The sequence below is a fragment of the Arachis ipaensis genome, chromosome B09 (assembly GCF_000816755.2).
Source record: "Arachis ipaensis cultivar K30076 chromosome B09, Araip1.1, whole genome shotgun sequence".
In the NCBI taxonomy this organism is placed as follows: Eukaryota; Viridiplantae; Streptophyta; class Magnoliopsida; order Fabales; family Fabaceae; genus Arachis; species Arachis ipaensis.
The window spans coordinates 6,179,073-6,196,903 of record NC_029793.2 but is presented as its reverse complement, the minus strand read 5'-3'; the positions used below and the strand labels follow the sequence as shown (position 1 = coordinate 6,196,903).

The window sequence follows — 17,831 nt, the reverse complement described above, 5'->3', positions numbered from 1 at the left end:
AATATTTTTGACACGCATATAAAAATATAGTCGTTATTAATTAATCACATATCTAAATTATTTTTTAATTAACCAAAAAAAGAAAATACGTGTATAATTGTTAAAAAAATACTCATGGCAAAACAATATTTATTATAAAATATGTGTACATAGCAAGAATAAAAAAATTAATCACTTAATATATTGCATTGTAGTATGTCTTCTTTCACTAAAATTTTGAATAAAATTAAAATATTTAATTTATTGTTTGTAATGATAGCAACTACTTTCAAAATAACTTTCACTTATAAAATACACAATTGTTTTTCCTTTAAAAAAGTCAGTTGCATAATTCAAATTTAAATTTGGATAACAAATGGATAACTCTTTAAAATTAGCATAACAACTTAACAAGAGATACCGATAACAATTTACTTGATTTACTTTCTCTAGTTGTGAATGAAGTACTTTACAAAATACATTAAAAATATTAACAGCAAACTACTTATAATGATTAAAACTAAATTTCTCAAAAAAATAAAGAACTATACTATAGACGTTGACACTCCAAAGCATAAAAAACCAATTTAAAATAATCATAGAGACTACCATTAAATAACAATTATAAAAGAAAAAGACAACTTTAGATAATAAAAAAAATATAACATCATGCAGCTTCTTCCGTAAATATTGTAATAATTAGTAAAGATAATAGAAGAAAAATTTAAAATGGCACCAACATGGAGAATTTATTCATTCCATATATAAAACTATGGCTTTCACACACAACATAATTTATCAGCATCTCGATAGAAGCTACATGATTTGTTGCTTAATTGAAATTGATTTAAAATTAAATTATGAAAGTAATCCATTAATTTTGGTATGTACATACATGGGTTATCGAGAAAATATTCAGTTTGGTCTCTGAAGTTACACTCGAGCCTCAATTTAGTCCTTGAAATTTCAATTGTCTCAATTTAGTCTTTAAATTTTTCAAATTTTAATCACGTTAGTCTCTGCGGTGGTTTCCGTCACAGAGTCAATTGAAATGTTTAGGGACTAAATTGAGGCAATTAAAACTTCAAGGACTAAATTGAGGCTCAAGTATAATTTCAGGGACCAAACTAACTATTTTCTCATGGATTTAGTCTTTAAACTTTTCAAATTTTAATCACGTTAGTCTTTGCGGTGGTTTCCGTCACAGAGTCAATTGAAATGTTTAGGGACTAAATTGAGGCAATTAAAACTTCAAGGACTAAATTGAGGCTCAAGTATAATTTCAGGGACCAAACTAGCTATTTTCTCATGGATTATCTGTAGCCCCGTTCATAGAAATAAAAAATAAAAGAGATGTCCTCAACTTTCTAGTTTCTATTACTTTTATAGTAGGTCCAATAACATATGCTATAGGATTATTGACAAAACTACCTAAAAAACTATAAAAAAATATGTTGGAATGAATTGGAATGATTCAACTTCAGATCAATAATTATACTACTTGGTACAATGAAGCAATAAAACTCAAAACACTTTTAAAGTAATAACATCAAAGAGCACAAAACTTTTTCAAAAAACCAAAAGTAAATAAACACTTCCATAATGAGGAACATAAGAAACTACCTTATGTGCTAAGAGATTGCCTGCTTTTCTAACAAAGAAAAAGCTAGTTCTTGAATTTGGTCATCTTTCTCATTTGCTAAAATTTTTGCCTTTACTATTGCTACAACACGTTTTACTTTCTTCATTTTGTTATCATCTATTTTCTGTATACCATAATCTGTGGCATTCTATGGTTGATCTTTTCCCATTAATTGATATATATAACAGACCCAAAATAAAAACTAATAATTACATTAAAAAAAATTATTTTGAGTTAGACGTTTGTTCATATGTATGCCCCTTATTAATCTACAAATAACTACTATATTTATTTCTACTAAATGTGTTTGGATATTGGAAAAAAAAAAGAAGATAGACTTATTTTCCTGCCATTTTCCGCACCAGAAATTGATCCCACTGGATGTAATTATGTGAAGGAGACATCATATCCACATTATTTTCTTTTCCACTATGTTTGGTTGAAACTGAAGTACATGGTAGCTGAGATTCACTTTTCTCTTATAACTCAACATCCATTATCGAGTCTTTAATTTGTAGATGGTCACCAGCTAAACTGGTAAATAGTGTTTGTGACTTGAGAAAGAACTACACTCCGTCTAACATTTTAGAAAATAATTTCTAGACAAAATAAGAAGAAAAGTAAAATTAATTGCCAAATTTTGCTCGATAAAAGCTACAAAAGCATGGAATTTAGTTGAAGAATTCTATGTGAGTAACCTTTAAATATATTGTCGTCTTTGCTCCCTTTTTTGGGCATAAGGCTCTTTGCTCTAAATTTGCTAACACATCTACAAAGCCACTTAACCGCAAGTTAAACAACACTAATTCAAAAACAGAATATTATTCTCAAAGCTTTTAAAACCATTACATTGCATCAAAAGGTATGGCTTCCTGAAAAACTGTAGATAATAAATTGTATAGTTTCTCATGATTTGCTTCAAGCACCGAGTCTTAAAATAACGTGACAAAGGCAGAGGTAGCAAGTAACTTTTTCAACATGATGGTATGGTAGTTCTTATGGCCATAATTAAAGTTTTTCCTCTATTAAATGATTAGACCTCATTTGATAGTCACTAACTACTATGTACACGCAGCCTACTAACTCTCAATAATGTTTTCTATAGCTGCAGTTCAAATGGAGAAATGGTTGGTTTTACTCTCTACCACTGAGAAAGCCTAAGACACAAAGCAAGTTAGATCCACACCCTCCGCATACTCAACTGCTAAAAGACTTAAGGTTTATATAAAAGAAACTTTAAGTCATATCACAAACTTAGACCCTATGTATTATTAGCACTGATATATTATTCTATTAGTCATTGTCTTTAATTATTTATTAATGAATCTAAACAAAATAGAAGCCTGAATGCTTGAACTCGTGTATTCAATTCTTGTAGATGAAATGAATGTTTGAGAAATTGAAATCAGTATTATTACTTTTAGATAAACTTCATTAACAAATAGAAAATTAGTAAAATACAGAAATCTGTATTATTACGTACTAAATACACATGCGCTAAGTGCCTATTGCAGTAACTTATCACATCATGAAGTAATTCTCATTGCAAAACCACCGAGAGACTTTTATACTCATTTGTTGAATAGATCAACCGAAACATGCATAAATAAAGGGATCACAATTCAAAAACTTTAGCTAAGGACTTAATAGGAGTTTAAAAGACATACCACATATGAAATAGCCAACTACACAACAAGGCTCCGAACTTTGTAACAAACAACATAGTACTAAATAAATTTTAGTAAGAAATCCCTTCCAATTAATAATCCCAAGCCCGCTTCATTGTTTTAAATAAGTCCCTAGCAATCAATTTATTGAAGATCAAGTTTAGGAACAGAAATACCTTAATGAAGTCAATTTCCTTAGCGTTGCTATGAAAGCACTGCCTACAATTCAAAAGCAAGGACAATGGGTAAGCCAAAGCAACATCCCTCACTTTTCTATCAACACAGTTCTTGCAAAACACACAAATTTTCATAGCTTAATCCAATTATGTAGAACATAGAAAAGATAGAGAGAATGGTGCCTGGTGACTATAGATTCTTAAAAGGTATTGTATATTTACATGTAAAAGCTTATATAAGCTATGTTTAAATCGATAGGAAGTAGGGGAATGAAATGGAATAGAACAGGATGAATGGAAGGAAACATGGTGAAATGATACAATTATTTGTATGGAGAAATAGTTGTGTTGGATAATTTTGAGTATTTTATTTAAGAAAAAAAACATTTTATCTGTGATCCTAATTGTCAAATATTTTAAGGTGTTTGCTTCGGTACGATCATAAATTCATACGTATCGATACGATAAAATTATGGACAAATTAAAACATTACATGTGGATTATGTTTTCCACGTCAATAATTAATTTTTTTGGTTTTAAATATAGATGATATTAATGCTTTTACTAAATCATCCTTATTCTTTAATAAAAATAAAAAATATTTTTTATTTAATTTTATAAAAAAATTTAAATATTCTTTTTTATATTGGACAAAAATTACCCAATTTCTTTAATAGTTTAATTTAATCAAAATTCAATTAGCTTTAGTTTTATAATTTTAAATATGAATCAATTTAAAAATTAAAATTAAAATACATTTTATTATTCATATACACTAAGAGATTATTTTATTTCTCATAAACCCTAATCTAATCTTTCCTACCCTCTTCATACCAAAAAGAAGAACATATCTTAAAAATTGTTCATCATCATTTTGTATACCATCCTTCTAATAAGAAACAACCTCACCCCTAAACTCCTACCCAAACAGCAGCAGGCTATCTTCATCCTCTCCCTTCCTCGGAGCCACGCTCCCTCTCCGTCGGTCTTCACGCATAGCAGAGCCGCTTGTGGGTAGGTAATAACCGGAGAACATTTGATCACCTTAAAAGTTCTTTTGAAACTTGTGAACAGGTAATAGACTATTAGTCTTTCCCACACTTCTGCAGAAAAGAAGGTTCCGGATCCTCAAAACACCGCGTAGATTGAACCAGAAAACTGTGAATTCCCTTGGTGATCTTGTACCCTTCACCAACAAGGTAATTTATTTTTTATGATTGAATTATGTTAGTGATCAAACATCATCATATGATTATTTATATTATAATCTTTTCAATTATATTATTATGCAGTTGTACACTGGAGACCTTCAAAAGCGCATAGGCATAACAGCAGGTATCTGCATTTTGATCCAAAACAAAGCAGAGAAAGGTGGTGATCGTTATGAAGCAATATACAGTTTCTACCTTGGTGACTATGGACACATTGCTGTTCAGGGTCCATACTTGACCTATGAAGACACATACCTTGCTGTCACAGGTGGTTCTGGAATCTTTGAAGGTGTTTCAGGCCAAGTCAAGCTTCATCAAATTGTGTACCCTTTTAAGATCTTTGTACACTTTAATTTCTATCTTAAGGGTATTAAGGATTTTCCAAAGGAGCTTATTGTTGAAACTGTTGAGCCTAACCCTTCTGTTCAGGCCTCTGATGCTGCTAAGAATCTTGAGCCACATGCTACAGTTCCTCGTTTTACTGACTGATAAACTTTAGGCTCTTATTCTTATTTTTTTGATGTTGTGGCTGGCTATAGTTATGAATAAGGGGAATGCTAGGGGGACAATGAATTTGTTGAACAATATGAACAATGGGCCCTAAAAACTAGCCCAATTAGCTTACTAACACAGTTTACCTTATACACCCCCTTTCCAAAATCCTAATTTTAATCCTCTTAATTATTAACATCGTAATCATCCCACATTCCCACCCACTCCCCCCCCCTTTTTGACCAGCCGGTAAAAACTTTTTCCCTTCCCCTCAATTCAAACTCCATTCAGGAACTAGTACCCTTCCCCTACCCCATTTGAAACGGCATTGAGAAACTCGGACCAACCCATATCCAGTGCTTCTTCTCTGCTCCTTCCCGTCGTCCATTCTGCCATCGCCGAACCGACCATCCCTTGGGGGAGGCCTCCGTTGTGAAGAAGAGCAACAGCAGGCGAATCCCCAAGTCGGCGTCGTGTGGAAGTCGGCCAGCCGCCACCCACGTTGTCTGTTAACGGCCATCTCCGGAGGTTGAAATCACTGTATGTTCGCACCGCTTGGAGTCTTTCTTGGGCAACACCAAATCAACCGTGGGGTGTGTTTGCATGCCGCTATTAAAGATCAGTTGCCGATAGTCGTTCCTTCATGTTATGGGTTGCATAGATGTTCACCGTAATTTTCATGTTATGTTCTGCCTGTGTACTCATATTGTGTACGACTGTGGGTGTTCTGCGGTTGATTTTCATATTTTTTTTTGAAATTACAGCAAAGATAGTAACATCATATGGTTCATGGATGCTTGGATTAAAGCGAACGATATGAAATTTGATGGAGTTTGGGTTTCATATCTTAGAATTCTTTTCTTTATATGTTTCTGGTTCATGTGATTGACTTTTAATTTCTATGAATTACGGATGTTTAATTTTGTAAGAAACGATGGATGCAAAAAAGAGATGGCTTTTAGTGGTGGCTTAACTAGATATGAGTTAAATTGGTTGTAAATACTATAGTTGCATAATGTTTGATGTCTACATATTTAAGACTTTATTATTTTCGATCATGGATGTTGTAAAGACTCGTGTTAAAATTTTAAGAATAATACATAGTTATATAGAAATAATATTTTTTATGTGTGTGAAATTTTCTTTTCTAAATAATGCGAGCGGACTATTGATGAACCTGTGAGGAAGAACCGGAATAAGAGAAAGCAATAGATGTACCTAGAGCCCATTTGGGAAGTAGAAGAAGCTACTTTTTTTTTTTACTTTTAAATTATGAAAAGTCACAATAAAAAAACTAAAAAACAACAACAAAATATACATTAACACACATTTCATATTTATTTTTTTATTTTCACCTACCATATCATGCACAATAAAATAACAAGTACTAACTATACAATAATTTCTTTTGCATTGCCATCAAGATTATTATGAATTAGAATTTTAATATTCATTCTCTTGTGTAAAAAAATTGTATTTTTTCAGTTATTTATCCCAACACTACAACTTTAAAATAAGTACTTTTATAACTAAAAATCAACACAAAATAACTTATTTATAAGTTGCTATTAATAAAAGTCCTTTTATTTTAAGCTCTTTTTTCAAAAGAGCTTATTTAAGTTATTAACCCAAATTGGACCTTAGTCTTAAGACCACAAATACCTTTTTCACATTGTTTACGTATTTTCGTGGTGAAATTTTGTTACAACAGAAATGATAAATTTTCATGGTGAATAACATTTTTAGTTCTCTAACTACTTTGATTCTGTTTCAAGATATTAGCGAAGCGTAAAAGTTATTAGTTAAGAATAACCATCTAGTACCAACAAAAATAACCATCCGCTATCATATGGAATCGAACATCCAGCCTCTACTATTTGTTACTATTTATACACTACACCAAGACTCTTTTAAATAACCATTTGGGTGACAATAGAGATAACCATCTGATAGCCTATAGAATCGAACATCCAACCTTTATTACTTGTAACTGACCACATACTCTACACCAAGACTATTACGAATAACCATTTGGGTACCAGTAAAAATAATCATCCGCTATCCTATTGAATCGAACATCTATATTAAAATACTTGCAACTGATCACACACACTACACCCAGATTATTCGAAATAACCATCTGGGTAACAAAAGAAATAACCATTCGCTTTCCTATTAAATCGAACATCCAGTTTATAATACTTTTAACGAATCACACACTACACCCAAACTATTCAAAATAACCATCTGGGTAACAATAGAAATAAACATCCGCTATCCTATTAAATAGAATATCTAGTTTAAAATAATTGTAACTAATTATACACACCACACCAAGGCTATTACAAAATAACCATCTAGGTACCAAATAACCATCCGCTACGCTATTGAATCGAAACTGACTTTCTTTGCATATGTTGCATAAAAATCCTAAGCCAGCTTCAAATGCTCAAACCGCATCCCAACTCTTGGTATTTCGTCTTCGACAAGGCAACTATGATCCGGTAACTGTAAATCAGTTAAAACATACATCATTCGATGAACATGATGATTAATGGTCGATTCAAATATGCAGTTCACAAAAAAACAGCAATATACTAGAGACCAAACCTCATCAACAAGATCCGTGTCATCACTTCCAGTAATGTCCGTACATTCTATGACTTACAATCAAACATACACAAACTAATTAGATACCGTACTATTAAACAAGTTTCAACTAAAAAGATTTTATTAATACTTTTTCCAAAAATATCATTAAAAATTTATTACTATACATAACTTACAAGAAATAATAACAATGAAAAGTGTACTCATAAAAAATCTCACCTAATTAGTTAGGCTTATATTAAGTATTTGAATAGAGTATGCATGGATCTGCTACATCTGAATCACAACTACACAATCTAAAACCAAGTCCATTTCTATGCTTTGAAAAGTCAAAAAGCTCATTATTTCTTCTTGGATATGAATGATACATTCTCATTCTCCATTTTCGTTTCTTCAATTCCTTCCTTGTCAATCCTCTCTTATTTCTTCTTCTCCTTATTTGTTTATTAATTAATTTATTTTTCTTATAGTAGTAATTAGTGTTGTATGTATTATGGATTTGCTAATTGAAATTTTGGGACCTTTGAGTATTATATTCTATCTTATGCACAACTGTACATATATTTTCTAGCAATATTATATAGCGTGAAAAAATAAAAAAGAATGCAAAAACAGAAAAAACACATTTAGCGAGCATCCAAATTGAACAGCATCTCCACTTAGAGCATATATTTCCATCTGTAAAGTGAGTTGTGACCAAATTTGTTTGTGCATGCATGTCATTGAAGTATAAGGATGAGAATTTAAAATAATCTAATGGCAACCATGTGGAATGTTTAAAACATACCTGAATTGGTAGTTTCATTCAATTCTCTTAACTAAACATGATATGCATTTCTTAAATTACACTAATCAAATGACTAAATTTAAAATTTTAAACCAATTTGGTGTTTAAACAAAACTAATAATCAAGTGCCATGTCAAAACTCAATCTAAACATCATTAAAAATAGCATAACATTACACAATTTTGAATTATAATGCCTAAAGATAACAAAATTTAAGACAAATACTGGCCAAACATAAGAATTAAACAAAAAGTTTCACTCAGGCATTTCATCGAGCATATGGTGTGCACAATATGTAAACAGGGATTTTAAACTCATTTTAAGCAGCAATTAATCCAGAAAAATCAGCCATCAAACATTTTGAAATCCAAAAAGTATCAATCCATTAATCTAAGCCTAATCTAAACACTAAAAGCAGAATTAAAAATTAGTTAAAATAAATAAACGAAATAACACAAGTAGGAGGAAGCATGGAACCTGCGTTGGTGAAAGGGGAAGAATGGAAAGAGAGGGGTAGCAGAGGCGGTGTTGCAGCGGCACAGAGCTCAGCCGCTGCTGGGTTGCATTGGGGTTTCTCGTGTGGGGTTGGACTTTGCACAGAGACCAGGGGTAACGTACAAGGGATTGAGGAGAAATGGAGAAAGAGGGAAGAAAAAGAGAAGAGAGGGAAGAGAGAGGGGTTGGCGACGGTGGTCGCCGATAGTGATGGCGGTGGTGTCGGACGTTGGCACAGGGGGCAGCGTGGGTTGTGGGTGGGTTGGGAAGTGAGCCTTCTTTGTTGGGAAGGACCACCACAAGAGAGAGGAGATATGGTATGAGGATATGAAACGTGTTACAGTTTTCTATTTCAAAAATCTGATATTTTAAATTTTGAAAGATGATTATTATTATAATTAAATTAATTACATCATTAATTAAATTTATGAGTAATTTACATTTGTAATCCCATTGTTCATATTGTTTACTAGGATTATTGTTCACCTATACTTTTCCTATGAATAATAAGTGGGGCGGCTATGATGTTTTTTTTATAGTGGTAGATTTAATAATGGTTTAAGGGCTTGTTTGTTTGGGTGAGCTTTTAAGAAAATATCTATTTTTTGAGTTATCTTTTTCTAAAATATCTTATAAAGAAGTAAAAGTAATTTTATATTTGGATATCTCATGTAAAAAAGTATTTTTATCAATCAATTATGTTTGGATATAATAATATAAAAGTACTTTTTTATTTATTTATTACATGAAAAACATCTTTTTTTAAAGAAAAAAGATCTTTTAAAAAAAGATGTAAATTACAGCTTCTCAAAAAAATTTTTTTTTTATTTTACTAGTACTTTTACTTTTACTACTAGAAATTTGCCAAACACGTTAAAAAATAAAAAAAGATCTTTTTTCATTAAAAAAGATTTTTTTTTAACAAAATAATGGCGCCCAAACATGCACTTAGTATGTAGTTGGTGGATGGTTGTTATGTATGAAAAGCTTGATCATTTGGAACTCTTTTTAATAAGAAATTGATCAGAATTGCTTTTGTTTTTAGTTAATATTTTGTTGAGAAAATTTTATATTGAAAGTTCTTCCATGTGATGTTGATAATTGTTATGTGACACTGTTGAGTTTATCTTTTGTTTATTAAAAAAGATCTTTTTTTAACAAAATAATGGCGTCCAAACATGGACTTAGTATGTAGTTGGTGGATGGTTGTTATGTATGAAAAGCTTGATCATTTGGAACTCTTTTTAATAAGAAATTGATCAGAATTGCTTTTGTTTTTAGTTAATATTTTCTTGAGAAAATTTTATATTGAAAGTTCTTCCATGTGATGTTGATAATTGTTATGTGACACTGTTGAGTTTATCTTTTGTTTATTATCATAAAGCTATGAAGAGTTGACCACAAATAAGGTTTACTTTATGTAATTGTTAAATCATGGGTAGCTTATTTGGGTATTGACACAAATAAATAAATAAAATTAGATTATTTGGATGGAATTGTAGTGATGACATTCTTAGTGGACTAGCAACTGGGTTGTGCATGCTGATGGATAAAACAACCTGTGACATGAAAGTTTCCAATAATAGTCATGATATCAGGTTTTTTTTTTTATGTCACATTTTGTAAAGATGTCCAATTAGGACCCCATTTAAGAAATTGATGCAACATTGGAAATGCACATATTTTCACATTTGAAAAAATAGATAGGCTTTAGACCAAAACAAAGGGAAAAGAGCTGGGCCAATATAATTCTATCTTGGGACCAAAAATTAAAAATATCAAGCTTCTGTTTATCTTGATAAATTATGGCTCATATGCTGGGCTAAAATTTTTATATATGGATAATTTTAATGTGAAATACAAAAATATTTGATGATTTTGGTGTTCTACAGGGTTGTGGTAGTAGCACAAAACGTTACTAACGTTTTGTAATAAAAAATTTTTTTTAATCATCAAAGAACAAAACGTCACTGACGTTTTGTAATAAAAAAAATATTATTTTAATTATTAAAACACAAAACGTCGCTGACGTTTTGTTAGAAAAATATTATTTTAATTGAAGAAACACAAAACGTCATTGACGTTTTGTAAATGGCCATAGTTGTGTTCAACACACAATTTGGTTCATGATAAAGGATTTCACCTCTAGTAATACAATATTAAAAAGAAAAAGTTCCATATGCTGTTGATATTTATTTTGCAATTTGCATTATTATCATCATGCACCATAAGCTGCATTGTGCTCAACTGCTCATATGCTAGAATAACATGTTTAAGATAAAATTCATTCACTAAAAAATGTATTATTTTATCTGAAATTTTACTCTATTGTTGGGTAAAGCAAGAGTATTTTCTCTCCAACAAAAAAATGCACCCTTCTTCCGAGATATATAGATGTAAAATATGTCAACTAACATGAATAGTAGAATATTTTAAAATTTGGTAAAAAAATTTTAGGCAGAGTAGCACATGATTCCAATACACAGGATTGGTACAATCTGTAATGTTTTCTTTTATAGGGTAGATCAAACAAAATGGTTGTACCAATGAAACATAGTAAGTGTACTGCATCTGATCTGAGACCATTTACAACAGTCAAAAACCAACATTTGATGAATCATTAATTAATAATAGTCTGTTCTATAATAAATGACAGTGAATCAATGACACTAGTGAAGACTGAGGAGTAGTAACACCAACAACAATAATAGGCTGCTTTATAGTAAGCTTTTTTGTTCCTCTGTGTTCTGATCTGATGTATAACTCTCTTGAGCTTATTGTTGCCATTGATTCTCAATTCTCATCACAACATGGTCCAATCTATAAGGGAAAGATATATAATACTTTGTCATAAGTGCATGATCTACCTTATTTTGTCACCAACCCAACAATAGAATTAAAAAAATTGCAGAATTAAATGGTAGGTGTGTTTTAAAAGATAAATAATCATAGCTTGACTCATTATGTCTTTAAATAATTCTCAGTGCTGATATAATTATTACCAGGCAGGTAGGAGTGTGTTTTTTTTTTTTTGGTCAGGTGGATTGGACAATCCCTAATTCTAATCCCAATCCAAATTCTTCCAGAATTTTTCAATAATCATGGTCTATTTACTCAAACATGTTGAAGATATTGGTTAAAAGAAATTTTAAGAAAAAAGCTTGATTTCTCATAGATGTCCCACCCTGACCCCAAAATTGTAACTTTACATTTAATTAGTAGCAAATTTCAAAGGTGGCAACACTAAGCAGGAGTGTTTGAACTGCAGTTTGATGGAAAAAGAACAATACAAGAATAGAAGACACGAAGCTAAAAGAGATGTTGCCATAATGTTGTACATCAAACAAACAATCCAAGTGCAGTTCTGATCTAAGTGTACATTATGGAAAACAAAACAAGAAACAAGAAGGAAAACCGGTTGCCCGCACGCGAGTAGGCGATAACGAAAGATGAAGAACACTAGAACCGTTTTTTTGAATATTTTTTGTTCTTTAGATGTGTTTTTTTGTATGAATGAACATATGAAATTAGGATTTATCGAAGAGTATAAGCATGATTGATTGTACATAAATAATCAATTAGATGTTGTTTTAAATTTAAAGTTAGTTAAATTTAAAATTTTGATTAATTTAAATGAATAGTTTTTGTCCAATATAAAAAGGATATTTAAGTCTTTTTATAAAATTAAATAAAAATATATTTTTTATTTTTACTAAATTATAAGGATATTTTAGTAAAAGTATTGATATGATATATATATATTTTTTAAAAAATAAATGCTGACGGAGATAATGTAATCCACGTAGCGTTTTATTATTTGTCCACGTTTTTATTATATCGGTACGTATGAATTTATTATCGTACTATAACAAACACCATATTTTAATTGCACATAGTTATCTTTATTTTAACTATCAACCAAACAACATGAAAACTGAATTGAAGCCCTAAATAAAAAATGCTTAAAAAGAAGATCAGCTAGCATGTGAGATAATTCTACTAAGCACAAACAGAATAGCTGCAATGCATATTTATTTATCCTAACAATATAGATCAAATAAATACTAAGATTCGAATAAAGAGAAAGAACACCTACTCAAGGAGCATGTTGCAGGTACTCACACTAACTGCAGTTGCAACTTGCAAGATGCCATGCAGTATGAATGTATAAATCAGCTACAAAGAGCATTCCACCCACCAATGAGGACATCTTATCCCATCAATGATGACAATCTATACACCCTATGAGCCATCCTTAAATCTGCCCTTTTTGCAAATACAATCTGAATCAATATTTTAGTTTTTCTCATAAAAAAGACATGTTTAAATATAAATTTTAGCTCACTTAAATATTAAAATGGTTATTTTGTCAGCTTTATTATCCAAATACAACAACAATTATAGCATTAAAAAGGATAAGGATTGCCATATGAACAAAATGAAATTTCAAAAAACAATTTAGGTTATGTTCATTGTTAGAAAAAATGCTATGCATCAAATCCTGGATTCTCTTAATTTTAGTTAGAGTGTGATATCATATTATACAAATGTAAGTTAGATGATGAAAAGAAAATATAAAAGAAACTATTTTTATATATTTCTATTTAGGAAACAGAATGTGAGCATTAAAATCAATACCTAAACAAAAATAACAAGACTTATAAAATATAAAAATACTATATATAGGCACATAAAAATTTAGCAACTAAATTAATTATTGATCCGGCCGTTACAAATATCAAGTCATAACTCGGTATTAAGAGTCATAACTCGACAGAACGCATCATAATTCGGCGTTACGTTATTAATCGACGTTAAAGCCATTAATCGGTGTTACAGTTATTAATCGACAAATCAACGTTGCTAATCGACAATTTACGTTACAACCAGACCCAGCGTCTTATATCCTGAAATGCCCAATATAACGAAATGATTCATAAAAGCCTCATCATTGCTCTTCAATTTCGAAGACCAACAGAAATGTAACCGACCTTAATTCATTTATAAAGGTATGGTATTCTATCTTATGGACACATTTGAATTCTAAATACTGACTTAAGCTTCGGAGTGCCTTTGCAGGTACACCCCTTGTTCCTTGCTCACGCTTTGCATAATTAGACATCCCCTCGGAGTAAAGCTTGGACTTCCACGAAGCTCAAAGGTTGGCATCGAAGATAACAACTCGGCGTCGACTCCCAAGGACCGAGCTCTCCCTTCAGGTATCCATACAATAACAATTGGCGCGCACCGTGGGACCGAGAATATAATCCCTTAGCTTCCATATATAATCGGCCTCGACGTTCTCGCTTGAGTCATGGCTGAACAACTCCCATTGCACCCACACCATCTGAACACCTTCAGATGGTGACCGAGATATGGCAAGCTAACCAGCGCATGGCCGAAGAGAACCAATAAATGGCAAATCAAATTACTAATTTGAATAACATCCGAATTGAAAACAACAATGATCGGCTAGAACGGACAGAAGAAGTCAAGCATCAGTCAGGGCCAACACATGTTTCTGAGATTGCTCGGCATGAAGAAGAACAGCCTGAGCATAATGAGGAAGCTCGGCCAGATGACGAGGATGACAACCTAGAAAGCTCCCCTGGGCCGTTCATAGCCGAGGTGATGAACTTCGTGTTACCCAGGAGGTTCACTCTGCCGACCACACTAACCCCCTATGATGGGTAGGCGATCCAAAGAAATACATCAAAAAGTTCACCTCCATAATGATAGTAAACGGTGCATCTAATAAAGTTTTATGTCGTTGTTTTCCATCTTACTTAGACGGTCCTGCACTTGATTGATTTTGTTCTTTGCCTGCAGGTTCTATTTCTCGCTTTCGAGACCTATCAAAACCCTTTGAGGAGCGCTTTGCTGGATCAGCCATATACCTATATGACTCCGACTACCTGAACACAATCAAGCAAGGCCAGCATGAGAGCCTCAGAGACTACATGACGCGCTTCACAAAGATAGCCATGAGTATACCCGACCTCCACCCCGAGGTGGAGTTGCATGCAATAAAAAGTGGACTCCGACCAGAAAAGTTTCAGGAGACCATTGCTGTGGCCAAGCCCAAAATTATGGCCGAGTTCCGTGAAAAGGCGAAAGGTTAGATTGACATCGAAGAACTCTGACAAGCTCGGAAAACAGAGAAACCACAATACAGAGATGATGACAAAACTCGAGACAATAAGAAGAACTTCAAACCAACTCCGCGATATGACTCTTACACTCAGTTCAATACGAAACGCGACGACATCATCAAAGAGATCTTAAATTCAAAGTTAATCAAACCGCCGAGAAACGCCGACAGCTACCCAGATTGAACAGGCGCAAACAGATCGAAATACTGTTCTTTTCACCAAAAGCATGGACACACTACTGACGAGTGTGTCATTGCCAAAAACCTTCTGGAGCGGTTAGCTCGACAAGGTCACCTCGACAAGTATATCAGCGGCCACATACAGTGACGAACACCTCCCTCCGGTGACCAAAGCTCGGCAACACAGAATGGCTGAGATAAAGATCGACCGAAAACAAACCATCCCAACCAACCAAGATGTATTATTAGCCGTATTTCAGGAGGTTTTGCAGGTGGAGGAGCCACAAGCTCGACAAGAAAGCGATCGTACCAAACTATGCTTTCCATAGAATCCGACCAAACTCAAAAGCAGACACTTCCATAATTTTCTCAGATAACATTCTAGACAGCCGACCACAACACGAATGTAACAAATCTAGACGATCCGATCGTAATTTTCCTACAGCTCGGTGATCTCCTCGTCAAAAAGGTTTTACTGGATCCCGAGAGCAATGCCGATGTCCTCTTTTACTCCACATTCCAGAAGATGAAATTGAGCAGCAACATCCTCCAACCTTCTACTGGAGACCTGGTAGGTTTTTGAGGTGAGAGATTCCCGGTTATGGGCTCTGTGTGGTTACAAACCACACTCGGTGAGTTTCCTTCGTCAAAAACTTCAGACATTCAATACTTAGTGGTTGACTGTTTTAGTCCTTACAATTTGATACTTGGAAGACCTTTCCTAAATAGGTTCGGTGCCATGGTCTCTACGATTCATCTCTGTGTTAAGTTCCCTTTGCAGGATAACACAATTTATAATAATATTATATACAGGTTGGGAAAAAAAACTGCTTCAATAAAAGGTTAAAATATAGAGAAAATACTCATTTTGATCTCTAAAATTATGCTCGAGCTTCAATTTAGTCTTTGAAATTTTAATTGTCTTAATTTAATTTTTAAAATTTTTAAATTTTAATCACATTAGTCTCTGTAGTGGTTTCCGTCACAAAATCAATTGAAAAATTTAGAAACTAACTTGAAACAATTAAAAATTTAAAAAAAATTTTGAGACTCAAATATAACTTTAAGACCACACTAAATAAGTAAATATTTCCTCTTAAAATATAGGGCAATTTACGCATTTAAATTGTTTGACCCTCAATATTACACAAATACATTGTTTCCAAATTTAATACGTAAATGCATTGTTTCACTATTTTATGTAAACCGCTACTGGCAGTAGCGGTTTATGTGTGTGAGTGTGTGAGTGTAAACCGCTGCTGCCAGTAGCGGTTTACGTGCATGTGTGTGTGAGTGTAAACCGCTACTGCCAGTAGCGGTTTACGTGTATATGTGTGTATACTATTTAAATAATATTATAAATAAAAAATTTAATTTATCATTTCACAATATAATTTAAAAAATATAAATATGCATGTAATAAATTTTTTATTTGTATTTATTATTAAAATGAGATTAAATAGCAAATCAAAGAGTGAGTACTCACAGAGTACTAAAATATATAAACTAAGACTAAATTTTTTTTTATCTTCATCCCTTCTAAAACTCATGAATTCACTAAAGCATACACTTTTTCTTTAAAAATGACTTCATTTTTTATCCATATAAATCATATGATTGCAAAAAATATATACTCCGTTTTCTTTCTCTCAATTTTTTTGTAACTTAATTTAGCGGTTTCTGTGTTCCTCTAGCGGTTTACGTTGACTAGAAAAAATGTTTGTTTATGCTAAATTAAGTTACAAAAAAATTGAGAGAAAGAAAATGGAGTATATATTTTTTGCAATCAGGCAGTAGCGGTTTACACTCACATACACACGCACGTAAACCGCTGCTGGCAGCAGCGGTTTACACTCACACACATAAACCGCGGCTGGTTGTAGCGGTTTATGTACATCTGTAAAACCGCTACTGCCAGTAGCGGTTTACATAAAATAGTGAAACAATGCATTTGCGTATTAAATTTGGAAACAATGTATTTGCGTAATATTGAGGGTCAAACAATTTAGATGCGTAAATTGCCCTAAAATATATGTTTAAATTTCTGAGTATAGAACAAATCATCCATTCAAAATATAAATCTATAGATCAAATGTGAGTCATAACAAAACACAATCAAAGATCCACCGAATAAACCAATTTACGGAGTTCAATCCTTATATATTTTCAGGTACTAAAATTATAATTTATACTTCATGTAATATTAAATTTATGTAAAACTATATTCTTTTATGAACTACATATTATTTTTGCTGTAAAAGGAATACAAGTTTCTAGTAAAATTATTTTTTCTCCTGAAGAAAATTGTTGCCTAGTTTAAAAAACTGTAAATATAAGCATACATACTTATATTATATTTTTAATTGAGTCTCTAACCTTGTTTTAAATTTGTAATTATATTTTTATTGTTTTAAAAATATTTGACTTAATAAAATATACCA

The 17,831-nt window shown here is 32.1% G+C and overlaps 4 protein-coding genes across 5 annotated transcripts in view; 1 reads left to right on the top strand and 3 right to left on the bottom strand.

Moving 5' to 3' along the window:
- The window catches only part of LOC107614735 (allene oxide cyclase, chloroplastic), an 11,512-nt gene extending 1,348 nt beyond the window's left edge, over positions 1-10,164 (top strand). The window contains exons 2-5 of the mRNA XM_021110420.1: positions 4,539-4,663; positions 4,757-5,218; positions 9,560-9,623; positions 10,013-10,164. Of these exons, the coding sequence (XP_020966079.1) occupies positions 4,539-4,663; positions 4,757-5,164 (533 nt within the window). The 3' untranslated portion in view covers positions 5,165-5,218; positions 9,560-9,623; positions 10,013-10,164. The remainder of the gene's footprint in view (positions 1-4,538; positions 4,664-4,756; positions 5,219-9,559; positions 9,624-10,012) is intronic.
- Positions 1-17,831, bottom strand: part of LOC107617019 (putative F-box/FBD/LRR-repeat protein At1g78840) — an 83,024-nt gene that overhangs the window by 41,876 nt on the left and 23,317 nt on the right. The window lies entirely within an intron of this gene.
- The window catches only part of LOC107617024 (putative F-box/FBD/LRR-repeat protein At4g00315), a 62,332-nt gene that overhangs the window by 24,749 nt on the left and 19,752 nt on the right, over positions 1-17,831 (bottom strand). The gene's annotated exons all lie outside the window — the stretch shown is intronic.
- LOC107617023 (F-box/FBD/LRR-repeat protein At1g78750) overlaps positions 1-17,831 on the bottom strand; it is a 99,614-nt gene that overhangs the window by 74,500 nt on the left and 7,283 nt on the right. The gene's annotated exons all lie outside the window — the stretch shown is intronic.